The 22,467-nt window shown below is 39.6% G+C and overlaps 1 protein-coding gene across 3 annotated transcripts in view; it reads left to right on the plus strand.

Annotated features, from left to right (window-relative positions):
* Positions 1–22,467, plus strand: part of TUT7 (terminal uridylyl transferase 7) — a 49,914-nt gene that overhangs the window by 1,231 nt on the left and 26,216 nt on the right. For 2 of the 3 annotated variants that reach the window (XM_077344618.1, XM_077344619.1), the window contains exons 2-11: positions 1,696–2,211; positions 4,233–4,411; positions 8,399–8,515; positions 10,259–10,436; positions 11,059–11,147; positions 12,005–12,056; positions 14,330–14,399; positions 16,105–16,231; positions 16,979–17,098; positions 22,193–22,327. In XM_077344618.1, the coding sequence (XP_077200733.1) occupies positions 1,716–2,211; positions 4,233–4,411; positions 8,399–8,515; positions 10,259–10,436; positions 11,059–11,147; positions 12,005–12,056; positions 14,330–14,399; positions 16,105–16,231; positions 16,979–17,098; positions 22,193–22,327 (1,563 nt within the window). In that variant the 5' untranslated portion in view covers positions 1,696–1,715. Of the gene's footprint in view, positions 1–1,695; positions 2,212–4,232; positions 4,412–8,398; positions 8,516–10,258; positions 10,437–11,058; positions 11,148–12,004; positions 12,057–14,329; positions 14,400–16,104; positions 16,232–16,978; positions 17,099–22,192; positions 22,328–22,467 lie in introns of those variants that run through there. The other variant, XM_077344621.1, reaches the window with a different exon arrangement.

A 22,467-nucleotide genomic window follows, 5' to 3' on the forward strand; every position in this document is an offset into this window, starting at 1 on the left:
TGCAAGTTGAATGAAAAGTGAAGACAAGATTGTATTTGTTTCTGCTCACATGGTGGAAAGGATACTGTAAACACCAATCTGATAGGGATAATGCCAGTTATGCCCCTGATACAGTGCCCCAAATGTTAGTTTAAAGTAGATGAATGGACAAAGCATATCACACACTTTGTTGGTTGTGTTAAAATTGTCACCAGTTTTCATTGCTGGGAAGGTTCCTCTTAAAATTAAATGTTAGGGGAGTGCAGGTTTTATTGTCTCTATATTTTTGCAGCAATTATTCCAATAAAAATAATTTCCACATACAACTTTAGTTTTACTTAAATAACATTTAAACCATGCTTGATTAATTTCTTCCTTCATTGGGACATAAAATGATTATGGGCTACTACTTTATTTTTACTCATTATATCAAAACAAAAATGCTAAATCAGATCATATTGCACCTAGATCCCTGATAGTTTTCCAGAAAAAATAATATCTACCCCAATTTTTCCAGAAAACCCGCATTACTAAAAACCAGTGCATTTCACAGAAGAATGGCTATTTTGCTATTCTTGAGAGCCAGTGTAGTATAATGGTTAAGAACAGTGAGTTATAATCTGGAGAACTGGATTTGTTTCCTCACTCCTCCTGTTTGTGAGCAAGTTTGTCTCCATTACTAATCAAGGGGATGGGACATCCCTCCCCCCCTCCATGTAATGTGATCTGGATTGAAGAAATCTGGGAAGTAACCAGACATCTGAAAACAGAGCTGAAGTAAAGTAGACATATTAACATGACATGTAAACAATAGAAAACCTGCATATCAGAATTACAGCAACAGTTGTATAGACCAGTCTTCCCCAACCCCCGTTCCATGGACCGGTACCAGGCCGCGGTGGGGGAGAGGAAGGCACCTGCACCTCCCTCCCCCTCCCAGTCCCCGAGCCTTCCTCTCCCCCCTGGGTACTCATTTTACTGACCTCAGAATAATGGAAGGCTGAGTCAATCTTGAGCCAGCTGCTGGGATTGAACTCCCACCTTTATGGGCAGAGCTTTCAGACTGCATGTCTGCTGCCTTACTTCCTCCTTGGGTGTTGTATATTTTCTTGACAATGCTTTTAAAATCAGTAGTCTTGATGGAACATCTGTTCTTAGGTTATCCATATGTGCTAGGTGACATCAGTATAACTACCATGAGCAATCAGAATATGTCCCTTATTAAAGTGATTCTTTGGGTGACGTGCTTATGTTTCCAATAATCTCATGCTCTAATTTTTAAAAGGACAGTGATAGATTTCTGTGTTGCATGTGTATGGTTATATCCCACATAGATTTTTGTGGGTTCAGATGAGGTGGGTGCAATTCTCAATCATTCTCCATTCTCATGGCAGCCTAAAATGGAGATGGAGACCCCCCCAGGAATAGCAGAGAAAGAACTGGAGATCTCTTTCTGGAGGGGGGATTGGCATTCCCCCCCCCCTCCAGCTGCAGAAATCTAGACAAGATCCCAGTTGGTCTAAAGGGAACATTTTTTCTTACTCATAACAGCACTTTATACTACCTTGAGATGAGATGAGAGTCAATATTTAACTTGGGACAACACAAGCAGCTTGTTGCATGGCAGTGTGAATCTCAGATTCTATGTTTAACTCAGTGCTGTTCAGTGTTTCTGGTCTTATCTGGTAAATGTATTTCTTTTCCATTTCCTTGCAGGGTAAAAGTGAAGAGCTATTATGATGGGAGAAGCTGCAAAACCTTGTTTTGCCAGGCGCAATAAGGAACGGGGAATTGTAAATGAAGAGGACTTCCAGAAGTATGCTTTACGTCATGATTACCAAGCAATGGATGATTATGGAAATGGGCACAGCAACAAGATGGACATGGGAACTGAGAAAAGAAAGGGACCACTGGGTCACTATGGAACAAGTCCCAGGAAGGGAGCACATGGTGCTTTGAGTAGTCCAAATTCTTTTAAAAATACTGGTCACAATCAGGGAATGAGGGTAAGTGATGCCCAAAAAGACCAAATTAGAAAGTGGGTATCTGACAACCATCGTACCAACTTAGACAGTTGGAGAGAATATAAATCTACAGCATGGATTCCTGTGGTTATCAGACCAAGGAAGAATTCTGTTCATGACTGTGAGGACCAGGGAAGCAGAAATGTACGGCGGCAGCTTCAGAGAGATGTTACAAGTGAAGACATGTCAGATAAAAAAGGAAATCCTGGTAATGTACATATTTTTAGATAAGTATCTTTAAAGTAAAACTCTTTTAGATACCTTGCTTTAACTGCACAAAGCACAAAGTTGCTTTTATGAATCTTATCTATTTTATCTACATCTCTGCAAAATATCATGGGTATTATGGAAGAATTATTTTATGCCATATTTATTATTCAGTTGTACTGTGGTACAAACTATTATCCTTACAAAATTGGCCTTTGCTCAATGGTAAAGCCCATGCTTCGCAGGCCAAACATGCAAAATTCAGTCCATAAGAGTCTCAGCAGGTGGGTGCTAGGAGAGATGTTTCTTCTGTGTAAGATACTGGACAGTACTGAGCCAATGGCCTGATTTTGTATAAGGCTCGCCCCAGGCCTGCTGCCTGCAGTATATATGGCAAAAGCTGTGTTTGCCCAACATTAGATAAAGCAGTATCATTTGAGATGGAAGCAAGTCATAGCTTTTCTGACACTCCCATACATACATCTCTAATAATTTTCCAGCTCTGCCTGAAAAGCTTATTTCATATTTGCAGATATGGTGCAGTCTAGTAGGCTGTAAGCTTACATAATGTACAGAATTCCAGCTACCAAGATCAAATAGCTAAGAACACAGTCCACAGGGAAAAACTCCTGTGCATATGAAATTTAAAAGTATAAATGTCTTCATTTTATGTAAGAAGAAGAGTTCTTATATGCTGCTTTTCTCTACCCAAAGGAGTCTCAAAGCAACTTACATTCACCTTCCCTTTCCTCTCCCCACAACAGACAGCTTGTGAGGTGGGTGAGGCTGAGAGAGGCCTGATATCACAGCTCGGTCAAAAGAGCTTTATCAGTGCCGTGGGAGCCAAAGGTCACCCAGCTGGCTGCATGTAGGGGAGCGCAGAATCAAACCCGGCTTGCCAGATTAGAAGTCCACACTCCTGACCACTACACCAAGCTGGCTCTCAGTCAGAAATAATTGGTAACTGCTGCATCCTCTGCTATCATAGCACATTTGTCTTTCAATGTTTTGCCATATGAGAGGCAAAAAAATAATGACTTTTACTACATTTTTTTTTACAAAGAGAAAATTATTATTTGGATAGAAGTACACTCCTACAGTCATAATAGATAGGGCTACCAGCATAACTGGATATTGTTAAATATTCTGACATTGAAAACACTGGGACTGGTTGTTGACTTCTAATCTGGCAAGCCAGGTTTAATTTAACTCATGTTTACATGCAGCCAGATGGCTGACCTTGGTCTAGTCATAGTCCTGAGAGAACTGTTCTCTTTTAATACAAAGCTTTTTTCACTCAAAATGAGAAAATATTTCATAGAAGATTTTCCCTCCAGAGTGGTTCCTCAAAGCTTCCAAATTTTTCCATTGGGAAAAGAAAGAAATCCTCAGACTTTACATGCAATGCATTTTGAGTATGTAAATATTGCTTTAAGAATTTCTCTCATTGTAAAAGAGTTTTTAGGGGTTTTTTTTAGTGATAGTAGAATGAAAGACTGGGTTTTTAAAAATGGGACCATAAGTACTTTGGATACTGTTGACTTGTAAACTAACTAACTAGGCTGCCTTTTTAATGCCTACTAAGCGATTAGGGCTTTACAAATATGGTTTGTAGGAAGGTATTGCTAGTTATGTTGACAGTTTAGTGTTGCAAACCTGGGCACGCTTTTACCAAGGACTTAAGTCCAATTGAATTCAGTAGGCCTTAACATTGACTATCATTTGGAAAGTAGTGTTAGGTCGCAAGAAGCATGTCCCATTACATACTATGAGACATATGAGTAAATATATACATGATGGGGCTGCCAACATGCTTATAGTCTGGAGACCATTTTTTTAATATTTTATTTTGTGCTGTAGTATGTTTTTGCACTAGAAATGTAGATTCCACCTGCAGTTTGAGTATTCCAGGTTTCTCAGTAGTGGTTTGCTTAATGACAGGAATTCATTGAGCTTTTAAGAAATTCTGTAAGTTATTGCAGTGGTGTTGAATGCAGCTTTGTTTTGCTAACTATTGAAAAGAAATGAAGAAACATAGGAAGCCAAGGCGATCAAGAAGGATGAGAAAAGAAGAGAATGATCAAGATGATGATATGGATGGGCCAGTTATAGATGAGTCTACACTGACTGCAAAAGAATTGCTAGGATTGCAGCAAGCTGAAGAACGACTAAAGCGAGACTTTATTTACAGGTTGAGAAAGGTAACTATTTCTGCAATATTCATACTTTTTTGTTTTATTTGTGTTCCCTCTTTGCCCATCTCCCTGATTATGTGTGTGTATGTTTGTTTATACATTTTTATTTGTTGTAAATATTTGTAAGTATTAAATCTGTATTTTAAACATTGTTTTGATTATTCTCCACTGTTGGGGCTCTAAATTGGGTGGGAAATTACTATATAACTGTTTTAAATACAGATTTGAATCAAAAGTTGAATATGTCAACTGGACTGTAGAACATGCTTTAACAATTTGATTTTCCTTGTTCTTTAAATATTATCAGTTAAGAGCTATGAGAGATTTAGGTGCATATACATGTTAGTCTGAAGTAGCAGAACAAAATTTGAGTCCAATGGCACCTTTTAGACCTACTTAACTTTATTCTAGGTGTTAGCTTTTGTGTACACTTCCTCAGACAATGAAATAGGAATAATCAGAGTGCAGATTAGCAGGAAATTAGTAAACAACATCATGAATATATCCAACAAATATGCCACGTAATATTTTGCTAGAATAACAGTGTTATCAGTACTTTGGCTTCAGTTGCTGTTCACAAAAACATATAAGGGGAATAAAAATGTTAAAGTTAGTGATTAATGTCAGCTTCTTTCCCAGTTTTGAAAAGAAGTAATTAAAAGAGACTTGTTGCTATCCCCATCCATCTCCACCCAAGCATGGAAGCATCCCCACAAGTGACAAGCTGTGCTGAGTTTAATCTCCTGTCCTAAGACCAGAGAGAGAGAGATTCTAACACATTTCATTACATAACATTACAGTCCCATTGTCCCAAATGAAATAAAATGAAAAGGGAATTGTAAGGAATGCAGATACAAGAGCTGAATGAGGTTAGCCTAGTGAGATAAGAAACCAATATCCCAGTTGAATCCTGGGAATTCCATTGTTTTAAGTGTTAAAATAAGTTGCATCTCAGCAATTTCCCTTTCCAGTCTATTCTTGAAGTTTCTTTGAGGTCCCTCATTGAATGTCCTGGAAGGTTGAGGAGCTATGATATTACATTTTTATAGAAGAATAAGAGAACTAAACACGTATAGCCTTTTAAATCAAGGATATATATTTGAAAATTGTTGAAAGACATTGTTTCTTTGTTGCAACCAGCAGGCCAGAAGGTACAACAGGAGTTTAGATAGACCTGTAATTTATTGTTTAAATATACAAAGTTGATGTTTAATATTTATTTTATGTTGTATGCAGTGTACATGAGCAGTGGGAGGGTTAGTTGGAACTGCTTTAACATTATTATGGTTTTAAATTTTAATATAATTATGACTGATGTAACTTCCCCTGAGCCTTGTGGAAAGGGCGGGGAAGAAAAATAAAGCTTATTATGATTTTATTGATACATATACATTTTACAACGGAAAACCTGTATGAAGAAACAAAGTCTATATGTTTAATCGTGAACTTGGCCCCAGAGTGCAGATCTAAATTCTACACAGTGTGGACACATACAGATAGGGGAGATATTTCTGAGAATGGTGGGAAGGAAGGAAGTAGAGAAAGAAAAGAAGCTGCAGGTGAGGAAGCTGAGATAATGTTGGAAGGAGGATGGATTGCATGGGGGCTGAGATTCCACCACTTATATTCTCACAGATCCCATATGTAATTTAAAAACAGATTTTTGTCTTAATTAACAGAAGGAAAAAGGAAAATCAGAATGGATTCAAAGTATGCATACTTCTTGGTGAGAGTGTGAAGTTGTGTCAGAACAAGTAGAAAGACTTAGCTAGGTCACTGCTGAGTATGTGATAGTAGATGCTACCAACGTTCTGTGTCCGTAGACATGTTCAAGTCAAGACGAAAGTATTGATTGCTCAAATCAGACTCATCCCTTGTCAAGGGAGAAAAATATCTGAGGAGAAATCTCTCAAAGCAGATAGTTTCGGTCTGGCACTGAAGCTAGTAATGTAAGTGAAATGTTGAAGGAGAAGGAATATGAATATGTGCCTGGGTTTTATTAGCCATATTAGCCAGTGTTATGAAATGTGATGGAGGGATTAGCTTTCCATGCGGTAGGTGAGAATATGCAAAAATGATTTCAGTATGCATGAACAAAGCATAGTGTGGACTGAGAGGCACAACCTGTGATCATAGGCAATATTAACAGAAAATAGCTATAAAAATTTTGATAGATGCATGCCTATTTTAATGTATAGGCCATCACATGCATATAAAGTCTATCTGGAAAATACCTTACCAGCTTGCTTCATTCATTCATTCATTCATTCATTCATTCATTCATTCATTCATTCATTCATTCATTCATTCATTCATTCATTCAATTATTTTTATACCGCTCTCCCAGTGAACTGTTTCAGGACAGTGTACGATGATGTATGTAAAATAAAGGCAAAGGTAAAGGTTTCCCCTGTGCAACCACCAGGTCATGTCTGACTCTTGGGGTGACGTCCTCTAGCGTTTTCATGGCAGAAATGAAATACGGGGTGGTTTCAATACAGGGTGGTTTGCCAGTGCCTTCCCCAGTTATTACCGTTTACCCCCCGGCAAGATGGGTACTCATTTTACCGACCTCGTAAGGATGGAAGGCTGAGTCAACCATGAGCCAGCTGCTGGGATTGAACTCTCAGCCTCATGGGCAGAGCTTTCAGACTGCATGTATGCTGCCTTACCACCCTGCGCCACAAGAAGCTCTGTATATAAAATACAATAGTTAAAAACAAACGTAAATTAGAATTAAAATTAATTTACAGTAATACAAGGAGATTAAAATATCAATAACAACAATTCCCAGTCCCAAAGGTCAAGCTGGAGATTCTTGCATCAATAATAAGTAGATGGGTAGGTGGGAACTGGTAGATGTTAACTTAATTTTGGCCCCAACCAAAAGCCTGGCAGAAGAGCTCTGTTTTGCAGGCTTTGCAGAATTATGCCAGCTCCAGCAGAGTCCTGATGTGCTCTGGGAGCTCGTTCCATCAGGCAAGGGTGAGGCCGGGCATACCTCTTTGGGTCCAGGGCCCACCAACTATTTGGTATTCATGGAACAAAGTTCTCTTTGGAGAGTATAGATAGAGAGGCGATCACTCAGGTGTGCAGGACTCAAATTGTGAATGGCCTTTTGGGTAAGTACTAATATCTTGAACTTGATCTGGAATTTAACTGGGTGTTTATTTAAGCCAGTAACAGATTCTTTTATCTGATCGACCTGAATAAAACCTGAATTTTTCAGGCTTTTGTTCAGGCATATTCAGCTATTTCAAACAACCCCAGCTTATCCTCTTGGGTCTGGATGCCACAGTGGGAGACGTCCTTACCACACGCAGATCCTGCGGACTGTGAGGCAGTTTAAACTGCTCAGCACCAGATGTACTCCCAGTCAGGTCTGCATGGGGCAAAGGTCTCTTCCAGTTGAATGCAGATCCTGCAAAAAGCTGCTTCTTCCAGATGGTTTAAACTTCCCACCAGCAGAAGCTGACCCAGTTGGGTCTGCGTGTGGTGGAGAGAGACATCCTCACCACATAGTTCTTGGGGACTTCTCCTGCAGCACAGGTCAAACCTCACCACAGGAGAAGCCAAGCCAGCCCAACCCCTCGGCTGGCATTTTAATATATAGGCTGTTTCCCCCCCTCTCAGGTCTTCTGGACACAGAAAAAAACAACTATATTACCGAAAAATCTCTGATCCAAATACAGTGCTGGAATTCAGACCTGGGATCTTTTGGAAATACTGGAATTTGGGGAGGGGGGGTCCAAGAGACCCACACAAAAAAAAAGATTGATTTTTTTTCTCACTCTAATATAAGGCCAACTAAAAACAGGATTCTGTACTGCTGGAGTGCTGGAGCGAGATATCTCTTTCTAGGTTTTCTGAAGGACTGTGCTGTTAGTTTCAGTGCTATTAAATGATCCTCAGTATTCTCTTAATTCTGCATTCAGTTTGCAATTCTTGACAAAAGTTTTGTTAATAACTCATAATGTTTCTTTTTGTTTAAAGCGACCTCGAAGCTACCCAACAGCCAAATATACTTGCAGATTATGTGATACTTTGATAGAGTCTGTGGCATTTGCTCATAAGCATATAAAAGAAAAAAGACACAAGAAAAACATAAAGGTGAGCTAGCCAAAGTATAACAACATTTACATTTTTGTATGTTGCACACATCAAAAGTAAAACTTAAGTTAGCTATATTTTGGTTATTTCCAAAAACTGAAATTGGAGTACTAATGTATTTTTTCACTTGTTAAGGCTTGTAAAAGAAGGGTTATTTCAATATTGTGCTTGTTAGTCACAGAGATTACAAGTGCCTGAATTAGTATTACAAAATGTGAGTGGAAAGGTTAGCAACTGTAGATATAATTGGTTTAATGCATGGCTACCTGCTGTGGCACTTTGTCCAGTCACAGGGCCATAGTTGAGAATTAAGGGCATTTGCAAAAGACTGGAGAATGGATTCAGCCCACTCTGAGTTCTGTGCTGTCATGTGTTGGTGCCACTGTGGATTGAGCATTGTGTCCTTTAGTAGTTGATTCATCAACCAGTTTAATGTGTGCTGTATCTTTGAAGATGACATGGAAGATGGCTATAATTATTAACTATTGTGTTAATAATGGCCACAGTAATTCTGCTGTTTCACTGATAGAAACTGGATCCCAGTCATTGTGATCAGGCCCACAGTGTTACTCTTTCACCTTCTGAACTCTATATTACTAGATATAATAAATTAATGTGAAAGTGGTAACTTGCTGAGATTAGTGACAATTTGTTGTTTAAGACTGTTGTTGTTTAAGATCACTGAAATTATGTTATTCAAAACCACAGATTATTGTTGTTGTATTTGATTATGTTATATGTTAGGCCATTCCATGTATCTCCCCGTGATGTTATATGTAAACCACCCTGAGCCATATGGAAGAGAGGTTATAAAAATCTAATAAATAAATAGTCTTTTTGCATTTTTAGTGATATACAGGAATATCATATTAATATCTATTAGTCTATTTGATTATCTTCAGACCCCTTTTTACTCCCATGGCCTGATGATCCAAAAGTCCTTTGACTAATCTATCCTCTTCTTTCATCAGTTCTTTGCTGTCTTGGTATAGGTCTTGCTGGACTCACAGACAGCTAATCCACTTTCAACATATCTAGTCATTCCATCAGTGTTTGTACAGGAGGAACCTTGTTTGCTTCTTTTTTGCTGCTTCTATTTTGGCATTCCCAATTAGTCTATTTGCTGGGATTTCCACTTATTTTCTCATTACACTATCCTTTGGGTTACCATGTCAGATACCATGACTTTTTACATTACCTAAAGGCAGATAATAGCTAGCATAACCATCTACCCCAGAATCTGCCCACCCATCCAGTTTGTTGTTTCCAACTGTAGGAGTACTCCTTCAACAGCTTTTGCAGTGGGGTTTACTTATTTCCATTTGTACAGTATGGTGGATTATAACTGGGGTTGTGCAATCAGCATAAACCAAGCTGAAAAAAATTATTATTTAAGCCAAGTAAAGATCAGAGAATCTGAGTGACTACTGGTATACATGAGACCAAATAAAGCCAATTTTGAGGGGTGCTTATTCACATATTTTCATCTATACCAAAGATCACTTGGAGTAGTGAGAACTAAGAGCTCCATGCTGCTCAATTTATACCAAGTTGTAAGAGGAGCCAGCCCAGAGTCGGTCAGGGCAGCAGGAGTTGAGAGCTTTTCAGGTCTATTTTTATCTAGAAAAAGAAAAAAAAACCCACCAGTTACAATGATTGTATATAATGTTGGCTTGGGTCACACTTTCACAGTTTGTTGATACTGCTGAAAAAATAATCCTTTTTTTGCATTTGCCTTTAAAGGAAAAGCAGGAAGAACAACTGCTGACAGCCCTCCCTCCACCAACACCTTTGCAAATCCAAGCTATTGGTGCTGCCATTGAAAAAGTAGTGCAAGAGTTTGGTTTAAATAGTGAGGACTTGGAACAAAGGCTCAGGATTAGAACTGCCATGGAAAATGTATTACATCAAAAACTGCCAGGTAATATAATCTGTTAGACCAGTGGTCCCCAGCCCCCGGTCTGGAGACTGGTAGCGGTCCGTAGATCAGTTGGTACCGGGCCGTGGCTCCTCCTCATCCTCCTCCCTGGCTGCTGCCTCGGGGGCTGCCCCGCCACTCTGCCACCGGCTCACCTTTGGTGTTCTCCAGCGACTGACATGGCTGGGGCTCCCCCTTGGTGTGGCACTGCCTAGCTGCTGCTGGCAGCAATTCCCAGCAGGCTGCGGGAAGTCAGGGGTACCAGCTGGAAAGCAAGTGGAGCAGGGGCTCAGGTAGTGGCGCTGATGTCCCTCAGCAAAAGACTACCCCCCCCCCCCCCAGGCCTCAGTAAAATTGTCAAGCGTTGACTGGTCCCCAGTGATAAAAAGGTTGGGGACCACTGTGTTAGACAATCTTCATTTTTAGAATTTTCAATCTGAGTTTCTCTAGTTTTAACAAAGTGTATATATTCTCTGAATCATAATAAACATTGGAAGGTTTTGGAAGTGAAGCCCTTTGTAGCTTGTGTGCCAGAACAGGAAAAACTCTGGTGTTATACAGAACATAGGAATGCTTCTTGATTCTAAGGTCTGAATTAAAATGTATAATTTCTCTTCACATATAGATTGTTCTCTAAGACTGTATGGTTCTTCCTGTAGCAGATTTGGTTTCAAAAATTCGGATGTAAATCTCGATACTCAGTTTCCAGCCAGTGTAAGTGTGATGATTTACATTACTAAATATTGTATAAAATAGGGCTTTACACTATTTTTTAAAGTAAAATGGTTGACAACTGCCGTAATGCTACTATTAGATAATATTCTGGAAAAATGTCTAAATCTGAGCCATTTCTTAAAGCAAAATAGAACTAAATGTTGTTTGGTAGTATGACACATATACATACAATTTCTAGTTTCATAGATACTGATGTAAACTAAAATCTAAATAAGATTCCTCTCTTCAATATGATTATTGGAAGATTATCCCTTTACATGAGGTTAGCTTGTTTTATTCTCCAATATTCTTCTATATCAATCAAATCTTCAATAAAAGACTAAAAAACTAACATGTTGATCTTGGTTTTGATTTGGTTGATTTTCATGTTAAATGTAAAAAAAAGAAAACCCATCACACAAATACTTCAAAATACTGTGAAGTAGTAATACTTAGATAAATTTTTATTTGTATATAGCATAGGCCTTTACAGAATACAAAATACAAATTTATAAACAGTAAAATAGAATAAAAGGAGCTATATAAAATATAAAATTTAAGATCAAAGAACTGAAACAGCATACATGGATACAGAAGTGCAAGCGTATTAAGAGCCTGTCCTAGCAGTTGGCCCTTATTTTCCTCGCAGCCAAAGCAGAGCAGTTTTATATGTTACATTATCAACATGATCAGAAGATGGATTGTCTTTTCAGCAACAGAGGGAAGGTTAGAGCCCCGTAAGATCTCATTGAGCTTGAGCATAAAGTAAGCAGTCAAATATGTAATGGGGTAAGTATTAATACTTAGCCAATTAAAAAAAATCAAAATTCTATAACTTGTACTGTCCATCTTCATAGATGTCCCAACCAGATGTTCTCTTACTTGTACAAGAAAGCCTGAAGAACAGTGGTAAGATGCATTCCTTTTAATCTATAGTTAGTAATTTGGTCACTCACACCACTAAGAATTAGTTACTTCTGTGCCAGTAGCACTACAGACAGATTTACTGTCAGTGTGTGTGAAAGACTGTTTAATTATTACGTTAATTATCTGTTTTTGAATGTAGCAAGTGGGAGAAGTTCCATGAGAACTACCACAGGGTGAGAATGCTGGAATGATTGTCCCTGGCCTTCCTTTGGCCTGGCATAGCAAGAATAACGCATGTTGGAATGTATGCAAAATTCTACCTTTGTGCTTTATCTTGATCAATCTGGAATAGCTACTGTCTGCTGGCTCCATAATTGGTCACAAATGTGGATTAAAATTGCCATTTTATTTATTACTATGCCTTCAGTGAGGCATATTTGCTTGTGAGTGTCAGGAATTAAATAGAGGTGTACAAGGGAAGAAAAAAATCAATTTTCTAATATTGGTATATTGGACCCCCAAACATCAGTATTTCAGTGGTATTTTGGAATCCAAATACTAATATGGTATTAGGATTTAGTAAATATTAATCCTGAATTTTTTTCAGGATCATTTTTACCCTATGGGGAGAATTAAAGTCTTTCCTGGGGTATATCTGGTGGATGCTGGTGGGGACTGAGGTAGAGGCTTCAAATTTGCAGTATAACCGCTAGAGCTTCTCCTCAAAAGTCTCCGTCCTCCATTGTTTTTAATGGGAGAAAAATAGCAAGGCGATACAAGGCCACTTCCCCAAAAACAATATTTCAAAGCAAATTAGGATCATTATTTATGGTGCTCCTATGAGTTCTATAGCTTACATTTGGTACACCGTCTCACTACTCTACCCTTTCATCTTCATCAACTTGAGGAATATTTTTTGTGCTGCTTTTAATTTCAACATACAATTTTGGCTTGAGGTGGCTGATGACTCAGTGAGTGAGCTTGAGCACATCACCTTCGACATCACTCTTACCAATGTTCTGTAGAGGTATTTTGGGGCAGGTGGATTTATAATGGCAGTGGAGAGATTGATGGGGCATTTCTGTGCCAGTCCAATGGGCTAATGGCCCTGTTACTTCTTCCTTGTTTTAATTTGGGAAGATCATTTCACCCCAACTTCCTAGAATTGAGAGAGGTTGCAGGTACAGGTATGGCTGTCAGGCTGTGTAAGAGGCTTAGGGCAGTCCTTGAGTCCGTCTTGCAGCCTTTTCACCAGCACATGCACCATTGGAACCATGTCTGTACATCCTGCAGCTGGGTCTAGAAAGGAGGCCAAGGCCTCACTAGCTGTTTGGACCTTGGATCATGGGGATGACTAGAGGCAGACTTGCCGTGTCAGACAATAGCATCCTGTGTAACTTTTAAACGGCCTAAGAACGTCCACAATCTGAGAGATGGTCAACCACTCTTCCACTTATTTTCTAAATTGCCCCAGTCTGCTTTACCAAGTACTCAAGAATGGCACAGTTCCAGCAAGTGCACATGTCACTGATCAGATGGAACACTGGTCAGTGTCTACTTCTTCTACAGCAGACTATGGTTTAGTAAACTATTCTTGAGATGGAATGGTACAGCTTTAAAAATGTGTCAGACTCTTTATTAAACTTCTCACTAAATTCTATTGGAACAAGCTTGATTTCCTTTATTGGAAGTGCAGGATCTCCCTCCAGAAATTGAGAAACTGTAGGACAATCTCAAAGGAAATTTATCTATAAATCTATATTTATCTATAAACCTGCCTTCACGGAAGCTCAGAATGTTGCACACTGCTTTTTAAAAAATTAATCTGGTTTATTATACCACTGTTTTGAAGACACACACAACCCTAGTTAATTAAGGAGGAAATAAAGTGCTATGCTGAAATGTAATTAAGAGTGTTTAAAAGTTAAACAATTCCTAAAAGATTTAAGCTAGAAAGCAAGAAGGACCTAAACCAAAGGTGGCCAAACTGGTTCTTCGTGGACTACAGTTACCATGAGCCCCTGCCAGCATCATACATAAATACCTCTGTATTCTAACAGATACATTTTTCTGTGACTGCAAACACAGAAACAACCTCCATGTATCAAAAAGATATCCTGGGGAGAAGCAGAACATGATAGTTTTAGATGGATGGGTTGCAGGATCAATACCTTTTAATATCACATGAAAATTACATTAATGTGAAATCTACCTTTGAATGGTGAGCAAGGGAATAGAAGTTCCTTTAATGTGAGAGATTTTACAAACTAGTTGTCTTTGATGTCAAGATTGTGACTTTCTTTTCCCCCCCTTAGAATCCTTTATCGATATTGATGCAGATTTCCATGCTAGAGTGCCTGTGGTGGTGTGCAAAGAAAAAGAAAGGTCTCTGCAATTTTATCTGGTGTTCCAACATGTGGCAGTGGAAACTACAGAGTCCCATATGCAAAAAGGATTATTTCTGTAGTCGTAACTCCACAGTTCTTTACAAGTAAAAATAATGAAATGGTTACAAGCATTTTCGGTTTAGAATTAAGAGGATTACTTCTGTATCGAATTCTCTAAGCATTGTTTCTATTCTGTTTTTTCCTTTGAATTGGCACATAGTGAAAAAAGCCTTGTCTATAAGTGTAGACATATAACCTTGTCCCAGAAGTAAGCTTTAATGCATTCAGTAAGATACTGGCCCCATCTTCCCAAGGCATGCCTGTGCACTGCTCAGCTATTTTCACTAAGGCCTCTAAATTGAGAGGGGAAAGGATTTATTTGTTACCTCGATAGCCTTCCCGGTCTCCAGCCTTCCTCTCTGTTTAGGAGCAAATGCCTGCCTGTCCTTAATAGGCCTATTCTGGTCTGTTTATAAAGACCCTGTTCCTGAATGTGTGTGCCTAGCAAGTCACTCCATCCCTGCCATAAAGAAAGCCTTTGTAGATGGGATGTGGACAGCAAGTCTGGTGCCTACTACTGATCTCCACTTCTTCCTACCATGTTTGGCACCAGCTGTGTCAGTTTCCGGCTTACCAGTGAGCTGTAAAATGACAGAGAAGTTAAATAGCCTAGCAACTGCACTGCAGCCATGTACAGCATCTAGTGTGACTGCTGCTAGTATTTCCTCACCCTTCCCCCTAGTTCAGAAAACAGTCTGCCCTCTGTCCAGGCTTCTGGAGAGGTCTCAGAGCAGCTGCCAGTTTTAATAAATATGCATCTAATTATAAGTACTTAATAAACAAAAAAAGCCAGAAAACATAACATAATGCACACTTTGATACAAATATTAACATTTCTGTCAAAAGCGTTTTTTTAAAAATTGAGAAACCCTTGAAACATCTTTCAGGCTTCGAGAAACCCCAGAAATGGCACAATTGTGCTGAATATAGTTGGAAAGCATAGCTGTGTACACACCCACTTGTGGTCCCTCCCCTTCCTGCTCCCTCCAGCCATCACTGGCTATTTTGTGAAGGGGATGAGATGACCATAAATAGTCATATCACCCAATAAATGTTTAATACATTTAAAAATATATTAAAAATTAACTCCCACCCATCCAGTAAACCCTTCCAGGGCCATCAAGAAACCTGACCTAAATGGGCTTGTGTGGTACAGATGTGCTTACATACTCTGTTAGATGGTTTTTCTTATTGAATATGATAATGCCTATCATCAAACAACATTGGACCTTGGGTATTTTTAATGGAATGTTAATAGTATAGTTTCAAGTAGAAAAATTACATTCTGTGGCTTTTGGAGAGCATTGTCATCCATAATCTGTGACAACTAGGGATGCAAATTATTCTTTATGTAATTGGCAGAATTATTATTACTTATTCAGCTTGTACACCACTCCTCTCTGTGAATTGTATGTCATAGAAAATTGGTCAATACTGCTGAACTGCTTTGCCTTTTCTGCCGCTCATTAAAAACATAAGATGTGATCTTGTACATGGTAATGTCATTTTCACACTTCTGCTGCTCGTTACCGAGGGAGAGAGAAGTACAAAATCACATTTTCCTCAGTTGCCTTTGGTTCCATACTCAGTTTTAAATGATGGTTTTAAAAAAGATATTTACATTTTTTTCTTCATCATTTTAGTGGCCTTGTTTGCAGAGTAAGTGCAGGAAATGAAAATGCTTGTCTCACAACAAATCACTTGGCTGCTTTAGGAAAGCTGGAACCTCATCTGGTGTCTCTCATTGTTGCCTTCAGGTACTGGGCGAAGGTAGGTATTGCCAGTTTGTTTTCGTAACAAATATTTAAATATGATTTTATCAGTTGTATATTTTTCCAGGGGATATTTTTCAAATCAATTCTAGTTGTAGATATTTCTTTACCCTCTATTTGGGGAGGACCTTGGAGGTGTCAAGACTTATCCTGTCTGTCTGTGGTCAAGGTTAAGGCTTTACACATTTTGAAACAGATTTTTTCCCTTAATTCAGCTGGTGTGCACTTTTTTTTAAACCTGGTAATCTGTAGTGATAGAATAAAATTTATGTCCTATAGCACCTTAAATAAATTTGTTGTTAGTCTTTAAGGGGCAACTGAGGACCTTATCATCAGAATCATACAGAGCTGGAAAAAGACTGCAAAGGGCAATCCAGTCCAGTCCCCCCATCTTCTGTGGGACTTAAAAATTACACACTATTCATATTTAGTCACAATAAAACTGAAATGTTGCTATTGAGCTCTCATGTATTACAAGTGGTATGTTCTGCAGTGGGCCCAGGATATGGTGGAAGGAACTGACATTGCTGTCAATGATGCTCTGTGGTTCTGCTGCATTTGACTTGTATGGAGTGCTGTTGTAGGACTGTCCTTTGGGTTGGTGCAATTTAAGGAGCAGAAGAGGATTAGGGCTGTGTGTTTACCTTTCAGTTTGTATATTTCTGAAAGGCTTCTGTATATAAGCTGTTCTGGAATATTGGTCTAACAAAGGCATTTAAAAGTGTTCTTCCCCATCTGTTTACAGCTGTGTTGCGCAGATCGCCCTGAAGAAGGTGGCTTACCACCTTATGTGTTCGCCTTAATGGTCATTTTCTTTCTGCAGCAGAGGAGAGAACCTTTTCTGCCTGTTTATTTAGGATCATGGGTATGTGTATTTTGCTTTAAGTTTGTGTAAAGGTTTATGAAATTTTAATTCACATTTATGTCTTTAAACTCACAATAATATACTATTTTTTGCTTGCTAATACTCACCATAACACTGTGTTAAGTGTCCTACATGAGTACCTCATACATTTCTTGCCCGAGTGTACAGTAAGGGTTATTATTTAAAGCAGTGGTCCCCAACCTTTTTATCACCGGGGACCGGTCAATGCTTGACAATTTTACTGAGGCCCGGGGAGAGGGGTAGTCTTTTGCCGAGGGACGTCACCACCGCCACCTGAGCCCCTACTCCGCTTGCTTTCCCACTGGTGCCTCTGACTTTCCGCCATCTGCTGGGAGGCGCTGCTAGCAGCAGCTGCGCAGTGCCACGCCGAGGCGGAGCCCCAGCCATGGCAGCCACTGGAGAGCATCAAAGGTGAGCCGGCAGCAGAGTGGCAGGGCAGCCCCCGAGGCAGCAGCCAGGGAGGAGGATGAGGAGGAGCTGCGGCCCGGTATTGACTGATCCACGAACCGGTACCGGTCTCTGGACTGGGGGTTGGGGACCACTGATTTAAAGTACAGACTCTTTCTGACACTTTCTGTCTGTCACTTCTGTATAGGGATGGGCACAAACCCAAAAAAGTGGTTTGGTTTGGAATGGTTCTCAAACCAACCCAAAACGGCCCCACCTGAACTGAGCCAGTCTAGCAAATTTAGTTTCTCCATTCTCCAAGCCACAGTCTTCCCTTCTGCCTTTATTGTGTCTGCCCCTCACCAGGGTCAGGAGAAAGGGGAGCACCCAGGAAGGGTTAAATGGGTGCCCACCAGTGAACCTATCTGTTTATTGATTTATTATTCAATTTTTATCCCACCACCCATAGCAAGCCGTCTCATGGCCGGTGACACAGTAAGTCCCACATAAAATACAATCCCCATAAAACATCATCCATACAATTATGGCAGTAATTGACACCCTGTTTCATTACTCACACCTGCTTCAAGGGGAGGAGGAATGAAACTAGTGCAGCTGTGGGAGTGCTAAGATGGTAGTTTGGAGACAGGGAGATTTGACCATCTCCATCTCAATGCTAATGAATGCTTTATTGAATGATTTGTTTCTAAGTGTTAACAAAATTACAGGCTTCTAAATCTATGGTATGACGCAGGCCAAAAATAAAACAATTCTAAGGTGTATGTAAGAAGAGCCTCTTGTGGCGCAGAGTGGTAAGGCAGCCGTCTGAAAGCTTTGCCCATAAGGCTGGGAGTTCAATCCCAGCAGCCGGCTCAAGGTTGACTCAGCCTTCCATCCTTCCGAGGTCGGTAAAATGAGTACCCAGCTTGCTGGGGGGTAAACGGTCATGACTGGGGAAGGCACTGGCAAACCACCCCGTATTGAGTCTGCCATGAAAACGCTAGAGGGCGTCACCCCAAGGGTCAGACATGACTCGGTGCTTGCACAGGGGATACCTTTACCTTTACCTTTAAGGTGTATGTAATATGGATATTGTTTCATCAGCCGTATAGGGCATCAACAAACATGTAGACATAATATGGATTTTTCAAAAAGTTGTGGAGAACGTTCCTTGCAACTTTCTCATAAAATGAGTTTAGCAGTCATGAAATTAGATGAAAAGTTGTCTTAAGAATTCATAACTAGTTAAGCAAGTGATAGATATGAATAGACAGGTTCACATTGAAACAAATTAAGACCTTAGATTTGGCTGCACCAGAGAAAAGTAATAACTATGGAATGCTGTTAATAGAAGTCTCCAAAATTATTAACGATATAATAAAGACAGAACTCTTTCATAGTACTGGAACTAATAAGGTAAAGGTATCCCCTGTGCAAGCATCGAGTCATGTCTGACCCTTGGGGTGACGCCCTCCAGCATTTTCTTGGCAGACGCAATACAGGGTGGTTTGCCATTGCCTTCCCCAGTCATTACCATTTACCCCCCAGCAAGCCAGGTACTCATTTTACCGACCTCGGAAGGAGTCAACCTTGAGCCAGCTTCTGGGATCGAACTCCCAGCCTCATGGTACTAGCAGATAAATTAGGAAGCTCTCTCTATTTCCCTTTTTCATATTACTAGAAGTGGTGGTGATGTGCTCTCTACAGAGATGTCCACTGTCACAACAGAGTCAATACCACTGAAATACTTCCCTTCTTGGTATCAGGAAGAATTAAAAAAAAAAATCACTGCCACCACTGGAGGTCAGAAGAGAACCAATGAATAAGTCCTGTGGCACTTAATACTTAAGTGTTACAACCAACTTCTTTTGACTTCATTTTTAACAATAAAAATGGCTCTTAAGACTTCTCCCTTTGCTTCTTATCTCAGTTTCCTCTGAACAAAAGATAAAACTCTTTTCTTAGCAAGGTAAAATTCCATAAAGGGATCCTAGATTGTGCCCAAAATTGTAGGAGAGTGATTAGAGTACAATACTAATTTCCATAAAATAATTATTTACAATTTACTTTGAATGTCATAAATTATTTGTCATAAGCCTTTGATTACAATAAATAGGAGAAAAGCTGAATAAAACATTAATTAAATACTGTTGAACAAAAGGTAGATAAACATAGGGAGGAGTAAACTCAGTCCTGTTTCAAATCTAAGCTTAGTACCCAAAATGAAGCTTCTGTGTTGACTATGTCTTGATCTGATACAGCTTGGCTGTTCTTTAGAATCCTTTTTAGTTGTTGTTGTTGTTATGTGCGAAGTCGTGTCCGACCCATTGCGACCCCGTGGACAATGATCCTCCAGGCCTTCCTGTCCTCTACCATTCCCCGGAGTCCATTTAAGTTTGCACCTACTGCTTCAGTTACTCCATCCATCCACCTCATTCTCTGTCGTCCCCTTCTTCTTTTGCCCTCGATCTCTCCCAGCATTAGGCTCTTCTCCAGGGAGTCCTTCCTTCTCATGAGGTGGCCAAAATATTTGAGTTTCATCTTCAGGATCTGGCCTCCTAAAGAGCAGTCAGGGCTGATCTTCTCTAGGACTGACTGATTTGTTCGCCTTGCAGTCCAAGGGACTCGCAAGAGTCTTCTCCAGCACCAGAGTTCAAAAGCCTCAATTCTTTGACGCTCGGCCTTCCTTATGGTCCAACTTTCGCAGCCATACATTGCAACTGGGAAGACCATAGCCTTGACTAAACGCACTTTTGTTGGCAGAGTGATGTCTCTGCTTTTTAGGATGCTGTCTAGATTTGCCATAGCTTTCCTCCCCAGGAGCAAGCGTCTTTTAATTTCTTTGCTGCAGTCCCCATCTGCAGTGATCTTGGAGCCCAGGAAAATAAAATCTGTCACTATCTCCATTTCATCCCCTTCTATTTGCCAGGAATTGAGAGGGCCGGATGCCATGATCTTTGTTTTCTTGATGTTGAGTTTCAAGCCAACTTTTGCACTCTCCTCCTTCACCCGCATCAACAGGCTCTTTAGTTCCTCTTCACTTTCTGCCATTAGAGTGGTATCATCTGCATATCTGAGGTTGTTGATATTTCTCCCTGCAATCTTGATCCCAATTGTGACTCCTCTAATCCCGCATTTCTCATGATGTGCTCTGCATACAAGTTAAATAGGCAAGGCGACAGTATACAGCCTTGCCGAACTCCTTTCTCAATTTTGAACCAGTCAGTGATTCCATGTTCAGTTCTCACTGTTGCTTCTTGACCTGCATATAAATTTCTCAAGAGACAAATAAGATGCTCTGGTATTCCCATCTCTTTAAGAACTTGCCACAATTTGTTGTGCTCCACACAATCAAAGGCTTTAGCATAGTCAATGAAGCAGAAGTAGACGTTCTTCTGGTACTCCCTAGCTTTCTCCATGATCCAGCGTATGTTGGCAATTTGATCTCTAGTTCCTCTGCCTCTTCGAAATCCTGCCTGTACTTCTGGAAGTTCTCGGTCCACATATTGCTGGAGCCTAGCTTGTAGGATTTTGAGCATAACTTTGCTAGCATGAGAAATTAGTGCAATGGTGCGGTAGTTTGAACATTCTTTGGCATTGCCCTTCTTTGGGATTGGAATGTAAACTGACCTTTTCCAATCCTGGGGCCATTGTTGAGTTTTCCAAATTTGCTGGCATATTGAGTGTAGCACTTTTACTGCATCGTCCTTTAAGATTTTGAATAGTTCAACTGGAATGCTGTCACTACCACTAGCTTTATTGTTGCTCAGACTTCCTAAGGCCCATTTGACTTCACATTCCAGGATGTCTGGCTCCAGGTCAGTAACTACCCCATTGTGGTCATCAGGGATGTTAAGCTCGCTCTTGTATAGTTCTTCTGTATAATTTTGCCACCTTTGTTTAATCTCTTCTGCTTCTGTGAAGTCCCTACCATTTTGGTCCCTTATCATACCCATCTTTGCATGAAACGTTCTCTTCATATCTCCAAATTTCTTGAAAAGATCTCTGGTCCTCCCGATTCTATTGTTTTCTTCTATTTGTTTGCACTGTTCATTTAAGAAGGCATTCTTATCTCTTCTAGCTTTTCTCTGGAATTCTGCATTCAATTGGGTGTATCTTTCTCTTTCTCCCTTGCCTTTCACTTCCCTTCTCTCCTTAGCTATTTGTAAAGCTTCCTCAGACAGCCATTTTGATTTCTTGCATTTCTTTTTCTTTGGGATGGTTTTAGTTGCTACCTCTTGTACAATGTTGCGAACCTCCGTCCATAGTTCTTCAGGCACTCTGTCTATCAGATCTAATTCCTTAAATCTATTTGTCACCTCCACTGTGTATTCGTCGGGGATATGATTTAGTTCATACCTGAGTGGCCTAGTGCTTTTCCCTACTTTCTTCAATTTAAGCCTAAATTTTGCAACAAGAAGCTCATGTCCTTTTAGGTAGCTGTCTAATAATATCACTTCTAGTAAGTACTGTGTCCTCTATAATGTATTATATCTGTATTTGTTACTATAGCATATAATTATACATGTATTTTTTGCTTGCTAATACTCACCATAACACTGTGTTAAGTTTCCTATATGAGTACCTCATACATTCCTTGCCAGAGTGTACAGTCTATAATACTGAATTTTACTCCCAAATGTAATTACTTCTAATGATGTATATTCTTTGTACATCTTTTATTAGATTGGAGGATTTTCATTAAACAAATTAGTGAACTTTAATCTAAAGGAAGTCGAAAATGACATTGTGGTGTGGGAACACAGTCCTACTGTTGATGAACCCAGTTCTTCGAAGGAGTCTTCTCCCAAGAGTGGCAAGGTGTGTTAATATATTTTATGGAGGAGAAAATTAAGAGCAATTGGAGGAGTAAATGAGTAAATGGAGGAGAAATTTAAGAGTAAAATTTAAATCATTTATTGTTTGCTAAATTTTAAAAATGAAGATGTTAGTTATAATTG

This window comes from Paroedura picta, chromosome 7, assembly GCF_049243985.1.
Source record: "Paroedura picta isolate Pp20150507F chromosome 7, Ppicta_v3.0, whole genome shotgun sequence".
Classification (NCBI taxonomy): domain Eukaryota; kingdom Metazoa; phylum Chordata; class Lepidosauria; order Squamata; family Gekkonidae; genus Paroedura; species Paroedura picta.